The sequence below is a fragment of the Etheostoma cragini genome, chromosome 12, assembly GCF_013103735.1.
Source record: "Etheostoma cragini isolate CJK2018 chromosome 12, CSU_Ecrag_1.0, whole genome shotgun sequence".
NCBI lineage: Eukaryota > Metazoa > Chordata > Actinopteri > Perciformes > Percidae > Etheostoma > Etheostoma cragini.
Window position 1 is genome coordinate 3,576,707 of NC_048418.1, and position 16,795 is coordinate 3,593,501.

At 39.5% G+C, this 16,795-nt stretch overlaps 1 protein-coding gene and 1 long non-coding RNA gene across 3 annotated transcripts in view; both read right to left on the bottom strand.

Moving 5' to 3' along the window:
- LOC117954273 (tissue factor-like) overlaps positions 1-10,531 on the bottom strand; it is a 29,086-nt gene extending 18,555 nt beyond the window's left edge. Inside the window, exons 1-7 of one of the 2 annotated variants that reach the window (XM_034887939.1) lie at positions 10,279-10,531; positions 8,345-8,456; positions 6,852-6,941; positions 6,357-6,463; positions 5,526-5,704; positions 4,813-4,978; positions 2,892-3,045 (exon numbers count right to left, since the gene is read on the bottom strand). In XM_034887939.1, coding sequence (XP_034743830.1) covers positions 2,912-3,045; positions 4,813-4,978; positions 5,526-5,704; positions 6,357-6,463; positions 6,852-6,941; positions 8,345-8,456; positions 10,279-10,345 — 855 coding nt within the window. In that variant the 5' untranslated portion in view covers positions 10,346-10,531 and the 3' untranslated portion in view covers positions 2,892-2,911. Of the gene's footprint in view, positions 1-2,868; positions 3,046-4,812; positions 4,979-5,525; positions 5,705-6,356; positions 6,464-6,851; positions 6,942-8,344; positions 8,457-10,278 lie in introns of those variants that run through there. The other variant, XM_034887937.1, reaches the window with a different exon arrangement.
- Positions 2,462-16,795, bottom strand: part of LOC117954275 — a 19,852-nt gene continuing 5,518 nt past the window's right edge. Inside the window, exon 3 of the long non-coding RNA XR_004658784.1 lies at positions 2,462-2,876. This is a non-coding gene — a long non-coding RNA (uncharacterized LOC117954275). The remainder of the gene's footprint in view (positions 2,877-16,795) is intronic.

The window sequence follows — 16,795 nt, forward strand, 5'->3', positions numbered from 1 at the left end:
ATAACTACTACTGTTATCGATGTAAACCAGACACATTAAGTGCATCTTCCTGTTTCACCAAGTTTATTTGTTTTACGATCTGAGTATACAAAAACTGATACGGAAAAAGATAACATGAATTCATCGCAAAATGACAGATTGACAGTCATTATAAGAACCACTCACATGGCTTGATTACAGAGATGTGTACAAAATATTTAAGAACATTTCCCCATTTTCTCCCTGACGTTTACTTTTAAAGTATGCATGAACACTTCTGAATTAAGTGGGCTCACCCTCCCACTCTCGAAGTTGTAAATCAATAATCATCTGAGGCGGTGCACTGTAAAAATGACCAGGTTATTTTATTATTCACAAAAAGGGCAGTTGAATTATTTGTTGTTGCTGACATATTTATTTATTTTTGTATTGATCGATTTTTTTCTATTTATTTATTTATGTACAGGCTGCTTATTACTCCTACATGTTCAAGACACAGACATGATCAGAATATTATTGAAAGCTGTTGTCAGAGTAGTAATATTGGTAAGAGAGAGAAGGTAAAGGTGCTTCTGGAGCTTTCCATCCATTTACTGTCGTTGCAGTGTGTGCGTGTGTTTTCTATGATGATTGCACTTTGAAAGCAAATGGTTGGTTGAGTGAAATGATATACAAAAGAACTTCTGGGTTTTGCCTTGGTGAAGCCATGGTTATGATAATACATTTATGTGTGATGTTTAATGTGTTGCTGTCTAAATGTGAGGTTCTGTGTTGGGAAAATTAAGAAAATAAAAGTAATCTTAAATTCCAAAATGGGGTCTGGTTTGTCTTTAAGAGACCATTGTCTCAGGGCAGATTTTACTTCACTCTTTAGTTTTTGATTTGTGTTATGTAATGTACATTAGAGCCTGACCGATAAAAGCCGATACCAATGCAAATATTTGGTTATTTAAAAATCCAATATTCCGTTATATCGTACGCTACATTTTTAATTTTTTTAAACGCATGACAAAACATAAACAGATTTCCCTAACATTAGTTGTTTGTTGTTATTTATGTTTTATTAGTTCTCACTAAAATAATAAGATAGTAATTTGTTTTATTGCCACTACAGAACAGAGGAACATCTAAATCAATTAAAGTTAATTTCTTTGACCACTCGGTGGCAGTGGAACACCCTGAAAAACACATCACTGTGTATCTACTGCAAACATGTTGCTTATTTATACATCAGGCAGATTCAGAGCAACATTATCCTTCTTCTGCAGATGGTTTGGGTCCACCTGATGAATGCTAGTCCAATGTTCATTACCCTAGCAAGGACCACTCCGCAACAACATGGAATTTAAAAATGTAATGAAGGCTTGATTGTATTGAATGTTAAAGGTCCCATTGGATTGCTCTTTGGATGCTTTTATAAAGACCTTAGTGGTCCCCTAATACTATATCTGAAGTCTGTTTCCCAAAAGTAAGCCTTGGTGCAGAATTACACCCACTAGAGCCAGTCCCACAATGAGCTTTCCTTAGTGTGTACCATTTCTGTGTCTGTAGCTATTGAGGAGGAGAGGGGGGGGTGGAGGCTGGGGTTGTGGCCTTGAACAAATGCTACTTTCCCCGTTTGAAGGCCATAATGTCTCTCTCTCATGGGTGGGCCAAATTTTCTGGGCGTGCAAAGCAGAGAAAGGGGAGGTAGCATTGACCTTTATGACCTCATAAGGGGCAAGATTCCAGATCGGCCCATCTGAGCTTTCATTTTCTGAAAGGCAGAGCAGGATAAAGGATAAAGGCTGGTCAGTGATTAGAGGTGAGGTTGAGACATGGCTCTGCTCCTGTACCTAAATTAATTCATTAACTTCATATTCATAGTAAAGTTCTGTGTTTGATCTCCGCCAACACCTGAGAAAGTTATATAATTGTGTCAGTATAGCTGCTAAATGCTCCATTCTGTTCACCAGCTTGCCTCCAACTGTCTGCTCTTTGCTGCAGAGTGAGACACCACTGAAGAGACTACAGTTTGTGGGTTTAAAACTAAAACAATGAGGAAAAAACTCTGCAAAGTCACTCCAAGCAACACCTCGCATTAGTTGTTGGTGCCGAGACCCGGAACGGACCGGTCAGCAAATGTTCAGATATGTCATGGCTCATTGCCTCTCCAAACTTCAAAACACTGTTAATAACTTTTGAAGCTACAGGTTCTAATATAGCATGATGGATATCATTGTTCAATGTAATTATTAATAATGTAGAAAATAACAGACTCTGAAGAACCTTTTCATTTACTTAATGCTTTATTGCTTTTCCATCCTTTTGATCAACAAAAGTAACCCTTGTGAAACAAAAAAAATTAAAGAATAAAGAATCTGAATGAGTTCAGCTCATGAGGCTTAAAGTTGCTATTAAAGAGCTTCATTTACTGTAGTTTTAGTGGTCATTTGTTTAGTCCTGACAGAACTTCAAAAGAAAAATATTGACAAGAAAACAGACTGACGAGACGGGTTAAAGGGTTAAAAGGTTAGAAGAAGATAAGGTACAAATTGGGAATAAAGTTGTACGGGAATGTTACAGTAGCAGTCTGCACTCATACTATCTAATGGATCTATCCGGTTGGAACTGTTGCTCAGGTTTGCATTTGATATTATGGTTGTGGGTTCACACACATGGGATAAATGCAAGAAATGGACAGGTACTGCTTCACATGCAGGTAGTGTAACCTTAAAAGCATAAGTTATTGCGGTGTCGAAGCAAGCTGCACATCACCTTAGTGTATTCAAAATGTATAAAAATATGAAATACACAGATTTAAACTGCAACACTGTAAAAAAAACGATCTTAGCAATATTCCTAGAGATAAAGCGGAGATAGAAAAGGGAGACCCGCTCCCTTTGTTTAAAAGACATCTACACACACACGCGCACACACACACACACACACACTAAACTGGTGCCGATGATTGAGATGTGTTTCTCTGTCGGCGGCATCTGCAGCAGAGGACTGTCACCATGACGATGGTGATGAGGACTGTGAGCAGGACAAAGGCTATGCCGACCCATGTTCCAAGACTCAACTCTGCAGGGACAATGAGAGGCACAGTTAGACTGACAGATCTGGTTCAACATTGGTCACCCGTCACTCAGAGCATAGTTTTAAACCACCAATGGCTCAGCGGGTCCCTGTGTTGCTTCTTCACGAATATCCCATAGAATATATCCCACTGTGGTTTCACGAAGTTTTTCAAAGAGAGCTTAGCAGAGGTTTTCCAAACATTTCAGTTTGTCAGGCTTTAGGGTTATGCAGTGTGTTGGGTGAGTCACAGAGAAGGTGAACAAAACCATGTTGTTTCTATGAAAGCACTTAGAAGCGTATGGAAAACTTTTGAGATAGCAAAGTAAGTCAACTGGAAAGGTCTCTATAAGCACATCAGAAGAAAGAATTTATTATGGCGTCTTTGGGTACATCAACACAGATTATTATTTTTTTAAATGACTTAAGTTACATTTCAAAAGCATTGCGCATACGGCAGCAGCTCAAACTGTGAATCATGATTGGATGACTCAAAAAGCTCCCCAGTATTTGATTGTTGTGAATTGATAACTGGCTGTCAGTCAAACGACCCCAGATGAAGCCACATTAGTCAGACCAGATCATCACTATGGCTGTGCCTGTGCCACGAGTAATCATTTTATGATTTAAACACTTTGAGCAAGAAGGAAAAAAGCAAACTGCTGAATGCAAGACCTGCTCATCAAAAATGTAGGACATCTTAAACTTTGTTCATCATTTGAAGACTTCTTTTGAGTGTCTGCCACGAGGTCTGATGTTAGCTAACATTAGCCTGATACAATCTGTTCACTCACAATTAATGTTAGACCGATATGCAAATATCTAGAACTGAATTGGAAAACATTAGCCAGTAACAATTTGTCAGGACAGCCAGTAACGTTGCATTCCCAGGTTTGAAAGGTGGCTACATTGAAAAAGGGACTTAGTTGGGACTTGACTTGCCTAAATTTAGGACTTGACGTGACTTGACTTGACATAACCCGTGTCTGGACTGGATTTTCCTCCCAAAAAATAACTCGAGCCTTGGACCAAATGGCTTGAGACTTACTTGGCCCCCCTACATCAGATACACCGATGTGATTGGTGCAGCCCGGCTATAAGGGTATAGTTAATGAGCAACATTATTCAATGCTAGAGTAACTCGCTGAGCATATTCAAAATGTGCTATTGTGATAACTCTGGATTTCCAGGGTAACATATGACGTAAATCTAACTACTTATTATCTATTAAAGCAAATGTCCTAATGTGTTGTTAATGTTACTCTCTAGATCTCCACGTCCATAGTCTATATTAACGATGAGATATTAAGGTAATTGCTCCGGTGCCACCGGAAGATCCGCCAGATGTCCTTTATTTATCGGCTGGATGTCCGTTACCTTCCACTTTCTTTGTGTTGACTTTCCAAATTCTGGTGGATTTATGAAGACCACGGTTAACTGCTCCTCAGATCTCTGCAGGGTAAATCCAGCCAGCTAGCTACACCATCTTTCTAAACCGAGTTTTCCCTCACACGATTAAAATAACGTTTGATTGAGAGTGTTTCACATAAAGTTCCTTCCCGAGGCTATTTTGCAGAGGCACCGTCATTGCGTCCAGTGCTTAAGACAACTGCAATTGGTTTTAAAATAATGCCAATACACCAGAGCATGTTTTTCTCCAATCCCGGGGGATTGTGTGGACTAGCCAGATCTTTGTCCACAGCGTAGAGCTAGGTGGTAGGTCTGGCAGAATCCAGTACCCTGTGTAGTGGAGTGTATGCAGATTGCGTTCACCTTCAAGGCTGTTTCTGTCTCCAAGTGTACACTGCCGAGGGCTCCAGGCCCCCTGCTGTGTGGCTTTGGGTCTAGAGGGGATGAAAGCTGCCACCATGAAGCAGTAACTCTGTCCTGCATCCAGGTTCGACACCAGTGCTGTGATGGAGTCTGATAAGATGTCTCTCTATCAGGTAAGAAAAAGATATTCCAATCACTCACTTAAAAAGATTTATCATAATTACCGTTTAGACATTCAGCAATTATTGATGTGTGACTGTCCTCCCCCGAAGAACGGCCACAAAACTTGTTATTCAAGCAGTACTTACGACTTCTGTTTACATTTAAAGTGGCGCCCGTCTCTATTTGCCATACTTATGACGGAAGCAAAAAAGAGCGAGGTGATGAACTATACATAAGAGCTCCACACTGTTGTTGCCTATTCCATGGAATGGTTAGAAGTTACCGAATATTTTCAGCAATCTTTCTATCTTATCTGGTATAGAGCTCCAATTGATCAATTCTTGAATGTCTTAATCAACTTACATGATATTTGAATTAACTCACTGATTTCTTTTCTATACTTCATTTGTTTCGTGACAAATGACATATTGAACTTGACACGTTGAACTGTGATCATTGTCGTATTTTACAACTCTTTTCAGTACCTCGGCAGGACTTTGTTTGTAAGACAACATATGAGTGTTGCCAGTGTTTGCAGCTGAATACTGTACCTTGCCTGTGCTACCAGACTTGTGGTAGCTGATCTTATACTTGAGGTCCTTTTTGAGAATGTCTCTGATGCTGAGCTGCTTCCCACCTGCATGGATGCTGGTCAGAGGATCTGTGATGCTGACGTTTACTCTGCTCTTATCTACAGCCTTCACAGTGAAAGCCGCAGCACTGATGTTACCTGAGGAGAGGACCATTGATGAGGAGACCACCTGTCAGGCTCAATCATGCGGACTGAAAGTTTCAGACTAAGTACAAGTAATTCCAATTGGGTATTTACCGATACCGAGTACCAATATGATGATTAATAATACCATTACAGTTACTTGACTAACAATTACTTTGAAAATCTGCATTATTTGCACTTGACTTTATCATGACTTAACAAGGTGTACCTGAACACATCATGAAGTCCCATCGGTGCCCACATGCTTTACCATTTGGGATTTGTTTACAGAACTCAAGGGGAAGGTAAAATGTTGCCACATGTGTATACTATAGATTAGACTATAGATAGATGATTTGCGGCCCTGTGTATTCTCTGTTTCTTTAAAAGAGAACTCTACCAATTTACTAATGCATTCAAATAACATCAACATACTCATGGACAGGTAATGGACACACTCAATGACAGAAAAAAGATCAAAATCAATGCAGAAAAAACAAGGAAAACCTGGTGCCATTACCCACAATGCCACTTGACTGTCAACATATTTTCTCTCAGGGCCATTTAGAATATTGAAGAAATTTACATGCTACAGAATGCCTCACTGACAACAGTAATGTGTGTTATGGGTGGAGTTATGTGTGTTGCATGTGTGGGTGATACCTACTCTCTCTATAGGGGTTGAAGGGCAGGGAATCAGCGTGAGGGAACTCATCTGGGTCTTCTTCATCGCCCTCGCTCAAAGGCTCTGTTTGGACTTTAGCGGTGTAGGTCCTGTCAAACACGGAAACATGGAAACGTTCTGCATGTGGAAGATAAAACCCAATTTCCACTGGTCCACCCTGTCAAACTGAATGGGATGATCCTGATGTGGATGCTCTAATATTATATTTTTAAAAGTCACAAACTCCCAGTTGAAAAGCCTCATTCAAATGTATTTAATGTTACTTCATTTGATACTTCAAATAAAGATAGAGATGGATAAGGTCACATAAATAACACTGACAACAGAGAAATATAGGAATATTTTTTAAAATATAAGTGATGTTAGAAAATGCAAATGACTGTGAAGTTTTGTTACAGTGAGTAACTAAACCTACTCGATATCTAATGAAATATTCCAGAGATGTTAATGAGGGGATGGATGAGTGTGGTTCCCCACCTGTCGAAGGGTTTGAGCTCGGCGGTCAGATCACATTCTGAGTCTGACACCTTGGTGCAGTGTGGACAATCCAACCAGTTATTGCCATCACTGAAACATGACGAAACACACACACAAAACACAAAAGAAAAGGGAGAATAATGCCCCAAATTGTTTTTTGTTTTTTTTAAACACAGACTGCTGACATTCTGTCACTTAATGCCACTCAAGTGATAGGTCATTTACCATTTTTAAAACACCTGAGTCCTGGCTGGAGACAAAGAAACACAGTGGTGCGAGATCACTGAACAGCAGCACATTACATACAAAAGGCCTTACCAATTTGAAAAGACGGAACCTTAAAAATACTTGCATTACTGTATGTAATTGTCGGGTTTCTGTAAATAACATCCCGGTTTAGACCTGCTCTTTTATGAAAAGCGCATTGAGATAACTGTTGTTGGGATTTGGCGCTATGTAAATAAAATTGAATTGAAATACTGCCAGTGTTTAAGACATTGACAGCAGATTATGTCCCTAAATATTCAGATATAAACATGCTGGTATGACTATAAAGGACATGTCAGTGTTACACAGGGATCATCGGTTGTTGGGACAATTCTTTTTAGGATTATTTTTGGGGCTTGAGGGTATGAAATTGGGAAGAGAGCGTTGGAAGGACATGCAGCTCAGGGCCACAGGTCAGACTCTAATCCCCAGGCCGCTGTGGCTCTAAAGGGCCTCAGTTGTTGGGACTAGTGAAGTAAAAACTCCCTCTGATCTCCATCAGGTCATCCAGAGTGCTGGGTCCGTCTCCACTAATCAGTTGTTTAGGTCTTACTCAACCACGATTTCTTTAGACGATTATCATCGTCATTTGTTATGCAATTTTCATTAAAATTATTTATTTCCCCCCTAAAAAAACTTATGAGCACATCCTGTAAACACAAGATCTAAAGTGGCGCGTTGCGTGATTCTTTTTGGAGAGAGTCCGTTTTAGAGCTCTGTCGATTAAATCAAATAAATCGATTAGTTGACAAAATCGTATGAGTGTTAGTCGACTTAAGAATTATTCTAGTTGGCAGCCCGAGCAAAAATTTAAATGGAGTTCAATGCCACAGCAAAAACAGAAACAATGTGGAAATCATTGGAATTGCAGAGCTTATGTTTCCGTAGCTTTTTGACTGTATGGTTCATGAGAATAGGCTGTCTCTGTCTACATTAGCACTGCCTCAACTAACACAGCTTCTGATCATTTCACTGGGATTGCTGCGGCAGAAAGGTTGTCCAGCACATCTTCTGATCCACAATCAACCTTTTCCTAGCAGAATAATCTGTCAGAGACACATGGGGCGACTATAAAGCTACATGCAAAACAAAATGAATGCACAATGTCGTGTGCATGTTTTTTCCTTAAAAGGCTCAAATGTAAGCTTTTACTTTTAACAATTGGCTTTCTCAATATTCAATCACTGTTTACTAGAAGTGACCGTGTAAAAAAGTAATGGACTCACCTAGAGTACAATGCTGTGTATTTGTGGTCAGATGGTTTGGTAGTCCAGCGGAGGATGGTTTTAAAGTCCAGAGAAAACCAGCGGACGTTCTCTGCTTTGAACACACTCTCATCTATGAGTAAAATGTTACACTTTAGTTTCCAGTCATGCAAAATCTCAATATATTTCCCCTTCCTGTTTTTGTTTTGTTAGTGTAACACAAATTTTGTCATTCTAAGTTTCCCTCTGGATCAATAAAATATCCATCCATCCATCCTTCTGTCTATCTGTCTTTCTATTGATCTATCTACAGTGGATGTCTGTCTGTCTGCATATCTATCCATCTAGTATCAAAAATTTGACATCAACCTCCCCAGCCTCTTCTTTCTCTTAAAGCTATAGCACGTATTTTCTGTCGCCCCCCATGAGGATTTGTAGGTAATGACAACTAATGACAAACTAACTGATGACACAATCTGATAGTCTTCATTAACCTTGTAGAAACTCATTTGGCAATGGCTTAAATGTAACGGACGTTCAATGATATAAAAACAAGTAACACATTGAAGATGTAACCCTTGTATGGTATTTGGGTCAAATTGACTCATTTCAAATTTTACATCAAAAGTTAAATTTTTTCTACCTGAAAATCAATGGTCATACCTTATTTTCTCTGATAAGCATGTATTCCTGACACAATTTAGAAAATAATTCTGGATATGACCACTTATGTTTAAGTAAACTTTTTTATAACTTTATGTTTATGTTTAACATGAATTATAACCTTATGATAAAAAAAACGAATTACACTTTAATTTTTAATTGTGTTCTAGCAGAGACTGATGGCATTCCCTAAACAAATATGTCATCTCAATTGTTTGAAATTGAGAAAAAGACAATATTTATTAATAGATTATGAAGTAAAAATTGTATTTCAGAATTGTCTTATAGATCACGGGTCAATTCAACCCGAGGGATACGAGAAGGTCCCGAAAGTGAAGACGACACAGGGGTTAAACAGATCTTAATTAAAGTCAGACATTGCCAGTAAGAAATATGAGCCCTAAAGGGAGACTGTTCCCTCGCAGCAACAAGTCTGAGAGACCGTGAGTCCAGCTCATTCTTCTAACAGTCCATTTGCTAATGTATTGCAACATCTAAAGAGCGTTTGTTAGGTTCATTAGTTGCTTTATCGTTTCCATATGTCCAAAGAAAAATGCATCATGATTCGGTAACTTTGGCTGGTTTCAGAAAAACTGGAGAATGTTACAAAAGTTACAAAGTTCTTGTTCTATCAACCTCATGAACATCAATTGGTGGGACTTACTACATGGACATTTCCATAACATGAACATTATTTCTTCTCTTCAATACGGATATTTATATCCTCAAACATGTATTTTTGTACCTGCAGTGTACCTGTCACATTTTACTGCAGTAGAACGAGTAATCTATACACATAATACTGAACATGAAAAGACTTGGCAGTGAACAGTGAAGCTCGGCTGTGAGCACATCGGCATTTGTGTTGCGCTAAACTACTTATGAGGGTGACCAGTCGTTACCATGGCACCAGATACTTAAATCTGACCTCCACACAATGCAGGTGAATGAGGACATTGGAATCATGTTACATCAACTTTTCTATATATCTATCCATCTATCTATCTATCTATCTATCTATCTATCTATCTATCTATCTATCTATCTCTCCCTCGCTCCCTTGCTCTCTCACTCAATTTATCTATATATCTATCTGTATCTCTCTCCCTCTCTCTTTAAATCTATCTCTTTCCCACTTTACTATCTATCTATCATCTATCTATCTATCTATCTCCCTCTTTATATATACATATATATGTATATATATCTGTCTATCTATATATACTGTGTATATGTCTATCTATCTCTCTATCTCTCTCTCTTTATCTCTCTATGTAATCATGTGGTTTTACCTGCAGTAGTGATGATCCAAGCCGACAGACAGACTCCCAGCCAAAGCAGAGTTTTCAGAGATGCCATGTTAGCACAACCTAAAATCCTTTTTCTTCCGATGCTGGATCTTGTAAAAGCAATCTGAACCCAGGAGAAGAACTGAAGACTGTTGTTTTCTAGTCAACAGGACAGAGAGTGTGGAAATGGGGGAACTGGAGGGGGGGTGGATTCAGGGTTCTGCCTCGTTCTGCTTGCTGATCCCTCCCACATGCCTGTCGGCTGATGGGGGATTCTGCAACGATTTGCTCAGTTTGAACTCCTCCTTTCACCAGAACACAGATGAGTGGAAGAACATGACGTTCCTTGGGCTGAATCACAAACTCCTTGAAAACTATCCCTCCCTGACTGACCCAAGTGTAAACTCACCAATACCTCAAGAATAATTAGCAATAGTTACACCCACCCTGACTCCAACCAAATAGTTGATTCTTTCTTTGTGTGAAGCAGATTCTTGGCACCATGCTGCTCGTGCATTCAGCTTTGTTTCTGTGAAAGCCAAACATCTTAATGCCCTGTTGCCAGGTTGGCTGAAACACTTTGTCCCAAGAAACCTAGTCTCTCTATGAAGGCAATGGTAATACTCTATACTTTTGAAGGCTTAACATATATTTGATCCTACTCCTTATTATAACTGATGCAGCCCAACATTGTAATGCCCTGTTGCCTGGTTGGCTGAAAGACTTTGTCCCATGTGGCCCAGTTCAAGTTCACTATCTTTTTTTTTTCTCATACTGTCTGTCTACATTTACCTGTGTTCACCATCTGTCTGAGTCACTCCATTTTGGCACCTGTCTCATGAAGCCCTCCTCCCAAAAAAGCCAAGTCTGCTCTGATTGGTCGGCATCTCTGCACTGCCTGTCATTGCAGCCGGGGGATGACTGTAACGGCACTTTAGCGACACGTTATACCAATATACGTATACTGTAGTGAAGTGTAGGTGTGACATCAAAACCACACGCTCCTGTCATAATCACGACCAAGAAGTCACTGCATAAATAACATTAACATGGGTCATAATACGTAGAATATGCATGTAAACTAACAACCAATTTAGTTGTTTTTAGGGGGAGGACAGTCTCAAATAACAACAACCCATTCCAAACTTATGAGTTAAAAAATTGTGTTGCGTGTGAAACAGCCCCATGATGCTTTCCTATTGGCCCCCTGGGACAGGAGAGCAACCATTCCTGGACTCAATAGTGGAATATAAACATATATGCTTTTTTGCAAAGATCAAGCAATGGGTATTTTTGGATTCTTGTGAGAATCCGCAAAGCCAGTGATTTTATCTTTTTAAGGTAATGGAATTTATGTCGCTCGACCGTTTGCAGTACAACTTTGTGACCTGTTTAGACGGATATGCTGCAATTTTCTCACACAGATGCTCTATACCAGTACTTGTGTGGGTGTGTGTGTGTGCGTGCATTTGTGTGTGTGTGTCATTTGGGGGAAACCTCCTGGTAGCAATTAGAAACCATGTGACTGTAATTAGACCTTGCCTCCACACTCATACACAGAAACTCTAAGAAACAAGCACACACTAGGACAATATGTTTGAATTACTCAACCCTGTTTCCTATAAATTGTACTTTTATTTGCGTATAACCTTTTTTGGCAGGAAACAGAGCTGCCTGGATTATGTTTTTAATCAACACAGTGAGGAAACAGTTACAGTTGCCTATATTGGAAACATTTCATGTGAAACATAGCTGTAACATTTCAGTAGTGTTATATCTGCCTCTTGCAGCTAAAGCATCATTCACATTATTATATAATTATTTATTATTATTATTATTATGTTCAGTTTGAGGACAGTGTCTAGATACAAGTTTCCTCTGTTTTAATGAACACTTTAAAATGGGACCAGGATCACTTGATAGTAATGAAGCAATACTAATACAGTGACTGTAAATACAATTTATCATTTAAAAAAATATATTGAATTTGTAAAAACACATCAAAGTGTGTGGAAGTAGTCATATGAAGCATTTTGGCTTTTCCCCTTTCCTTTATTGTGTTTTATATCTTTTTGTGCACGTTGTAGGTTTACAAAGTGAAAAGCCCAAAGTCCCCCCCCCCCCCTACGGGACTTACCATCTCAAACAGAAAACACTGTCCACCAACTGCTCCAAACAGCTCTGTTGTAGTCCAGCCTTTACTTCTGTGACAAACGTGCGTCACTTTGTAACACACGTTATAATGCTCGCCTAGCTGCTAGCATGGCCCGCCCTCATACTCAGCTCTGACTAGCTAGCATTGCTTACCTAGCTACCACGCGTGTGCGACTCCCAGCAAAGATGGAACAGAAGTGTGATGCCTCACTCTGTATCTAAAACAGAGAGCTCATCACACAGGGGGAAAAGAGGAGCTGCAGCAATGTGCAGCACAACAAAAATATGGTGTTTTTTGAAAATTAAACCACATTAACCTATTCTGGTACAACCTCAAATACAATTTTGAACCTGAAAATGAGCATCATTTGGGCACTTGAAGTAACTCTTGAACATCCAGGACTTGCTTTGTGATACAGTGTCTCAAGAACACGTTAGATTTTCCCCCTGACGATGGTGCGAGATGACAAGTGAAGCATCCAGAGGGTCTGAGCTTAGTTTAATGGCAATAGTTTCACTCTGAATCAAAACATTGCCACTTCCCAGAGGGGCTAGGGGGAAGGTCAGGAGACCACCAAAGTCACTAGTTTGGATCAAAGTGGCGAACTGACCTACGGATCGATGAGATGACCGATCTTACTGCCTCACTGGCTACAAACAGAGAAAACCATTATTTATGTGACACTGGCAGCGGCTGCAGAAGCAAGATCATTAAGCGATGGGTTGACCCAACATCTGTGCATTTATTGTCCCTTATGTCAAACACATGTTATAACACCTCATGTTAACATGGAGTCAAAGGGGCAAGCTGAATCCTCATAAACATTCACTTTTTGTAAACAACCCTTGCCCTGTGATTACTTGGTTTATTACTGATTACTGAGAGCTTCGCTGTAAATAAGATGAAACCACAGACAGCTGTTTTTGATCACTGAGAAAAAGAACACAATCGCACAGACACACAAAATTACGAGCTATTGTTCTAGAACAATTTGTTAAATCTATTAAAAAGCCAGCTCTTACAGCCCACAGACTCTTCCTCAGTGATTTGGATCAATGTATCACACACATTTCATTTCTTATTTGACGAATATTTAGTGAGTTACCACATTATTAGGTGAGGACACTTCTTCTGATAAATGCATTCTTCTGTACCATTGGCCCTTAATGCTACTAAAGGAAGTACACAAAGCTCCAAATACATATCTGCATATTGTACAGATCATCTTTTGCTTTCCTTTCTCTAAAGACATTTTATTTTATTGTATATACTTTTTCCATTAAGCACCCAGATCTTAACTGTCACTCCACCGTAAAGCAGTTTGCAACATCTGTTCTGGTTTGTGTTGTACACGGCCGAGTGTTTCCTGTGGGATTTAGCATTGTAGGGATGGCATTTTTGGAGAAATAAAACTGCAAATCTGGAAAAACATAGACTTTTTTATGATTAGCCAAAGTAAATTATTCAGCAGAATGTCCTCCCTATCTGTGGGTGTTGAAAACTCACCGATACTATGTGTGTGGAATGCCAGTTTCCTGGCAGTGTGCTGAATAGAGAGGCTGAGCACACTGTCTCATAAGCTGATATAGCTAATAGCTGACCCTCCCAGTCATTGATGCATTCCCCTCATGCTTCTGACTCACACGTTGAATAACTGAATACTCAGATTTTGTTGGATTGCAGCAGATGTGTGGACATTTACACATGCACTTCTTAGGGGCGATCCACAAGGAAACGCTTTTTGTTGTAAACACACATGTTTTGAATCCTGTAAATGTACGGCCTGAAAACACACTTTTTTGAAACCTGGTCCCAGGGTGAAAGAAGTTAAAAACGCCGCCTTTGCGTCTTCGTTTGGATGTGAAAGCCACATGATCACGCCACACCCTTCAACCTGTAGCCTTCAACCTCTTATTCCGCGAATTATTAACGTCTTGTGACAACAACAATGGAGGACTACATGCTTGTGTTCATGCTGGAGAAGATATTGGGCCTATTAGGGTTGCTAGGGCAAAATGTACATTGTCTTTTTGTATACAGAGTGCAAGCTTTATGCACATGCTCTGCCTCTTCTTCTTGTTTGTTGGTAAATTTCTGTAGCAGAAGCAGCGCCACCTGCAAGTCTGGAATATGAAGTAGCGTGTTGTGTCATTTACAAATGGATCTGTTTGGACGCAAATATTCGTGAAACGATGCCAGGGAAGACGGAGGGAAAAAAGATGGTTTTGGTACGTGTGGATGTGGCCTCAGTCACAGCCCTGTGGGATCTGCTGTAATCTAGTAGCCGTTAATGGCTGTCAGCTGCAGCTGGAACATCTGCATCCCTGCTGAACTGTTTTATTAGCACACAAGTATGAAGCAAATTCACTGATGGGAGTTCGATGTTTTAAACAAAGCCCCAAATGTTATACAGTTCATCAGTCGTGGCATTTGTATTACTTAACCCAGATCATAGTGTGCATAGAAACCAACCAACTTGTTTTATGTATTGTGTGTGGAAACGTTTAGGATTTGACACCAAATATAAAAAATAAATGTGTGTGAAAGTTGCTGTTTGTTGCCTCAGTAAGGTTAGCTTGTCATTTAGAACGGCATCAGAGTCACCGTGTATAAATGGATCTCCAAAGGTAGACATGTGGACTAAATGAGGACCTTCCTCTGGTATTATCTCTCGTCTTTGATTTTGACCTGGTATTTATATAGATAATATTTTTATTGCAAATTGTATTCTGACTATAAGCTCTAAGAGTCACACTCACTTGTTATCCGCCAATAAAGACAGGAAAGGAGCACACAGACCACAAATAGTGAAAAAAGTGGCTGCCTCAACTGTTCAACATTGTCTTTTGCACCAAATTGTAACAATTTTTTATCTTTTAGACTTTAGCTGTCTGTAGTTAATTATGTCATCTTAACAAGCCCTATTTTAAACTGATGTTTTTGATCTGTTATGTGAACAAAAGGGGTAACCATCCTGTATTGTTGAGTTTTAATTGTACTTATGAGAGTCCCACCCAATGGAGTCTGCTAGTCTGAAACAACTACATGCATTCATTGTAAAGTAAAACTGTGATGTCATTATTTTGTCATCTTAATTGCCCAAGCTGAATAGTATTAGTATGTACATCATTCTCTATATACATCTAAAAGTGAACGGGGAAAATGATTACATCAACATAATTATTATCAGTTGACCCGTTTTCTGCTTCAACTCTGACCTACAGTATACGTACTGGAACCTGAATCCAAACATTCCTCTGTGGCGGTAACTGCCCTCCTGCCCTCCTCTACCTTCTCCTGCACCGTTCCTGGCAACCTTTTGGGTTCTCAGTTACTTTCTGTAAGTCTTTGTATCTTCATTCCACTATTAAAATCTCTGAACTGTTCCTGTGTGCCTGGTTGTCTGTATTTTGGTCCTTCTCCTTACACCCCGTGGCCAACTGGAGGATGGAGAATAGTCCTGGCTTGTTTTACCGGAGATGAGCCTTGGCCACAAATGTGACCATGTTTTTCTAAACATGGAAAAAAAAACTCTTCTGTTCTGTTCTACTCTTTTGGCCCTTTGAGTGTGTTAGATTGTAACCTCTGCTTTTAGTCCAAACTGGAAGAGAGAGGGAGGGAGAGTAATAAGAAACCATCTCATGTCAGCAACGCATAAACATGACCTCGGTCAATCCTGGACTGCCCAAACCTACATTTGAACCTTTTTCAAAGAAAAAGATGTCCTAGCCTTTTCACTGTTGGCCAGTCATTACATTACATTTAGGTGACGCTTTTATCCAAAGCAACTTACAATTGCTATATATGTCAGAGGTTGCACGCTGACTCACTGTACTGAACATAGTAGGAGTCAAACCCAGGTCTCACACGCCAAAGGCATGTGTCATATCCACTGCACCATCACCAGTCAGTTTCAGAGTTGATTTTAAGATTTCCCTAATTACCTGTCAAGCACTTAATGGTTTAGTTCTCATCTAGTGCTGAGTTGCTGCTCCCCTATGAACCAGAGACCCAGAGATCCTGGAGAGATCCTTGGTTGAGCATCCCTCATTTTCAGTGTCATCGAGTCAAAGACAAATACAGAACAACAACACAAAAAGTACAATCCTAAGAAATATAGAAAGACAAAAAAACATTCAGAATTGGAAAATGACGTGATAAATAAATTATGACAATATGGTGTAAAAGAACAGTTACAAGTAGACGTTTGCAGGTTTACAGTTTTTTCTGAATGCTTAAGCGCTAATCGTGATTCTTGTAGCACAATTTCTAAAACTATTAATACGCATAGCAAAACCACTCACTGAGTTTGCAAAACTAAAAGCACAAACACGGCATTGCACTCAGTTTGCAATTTTGTAACAC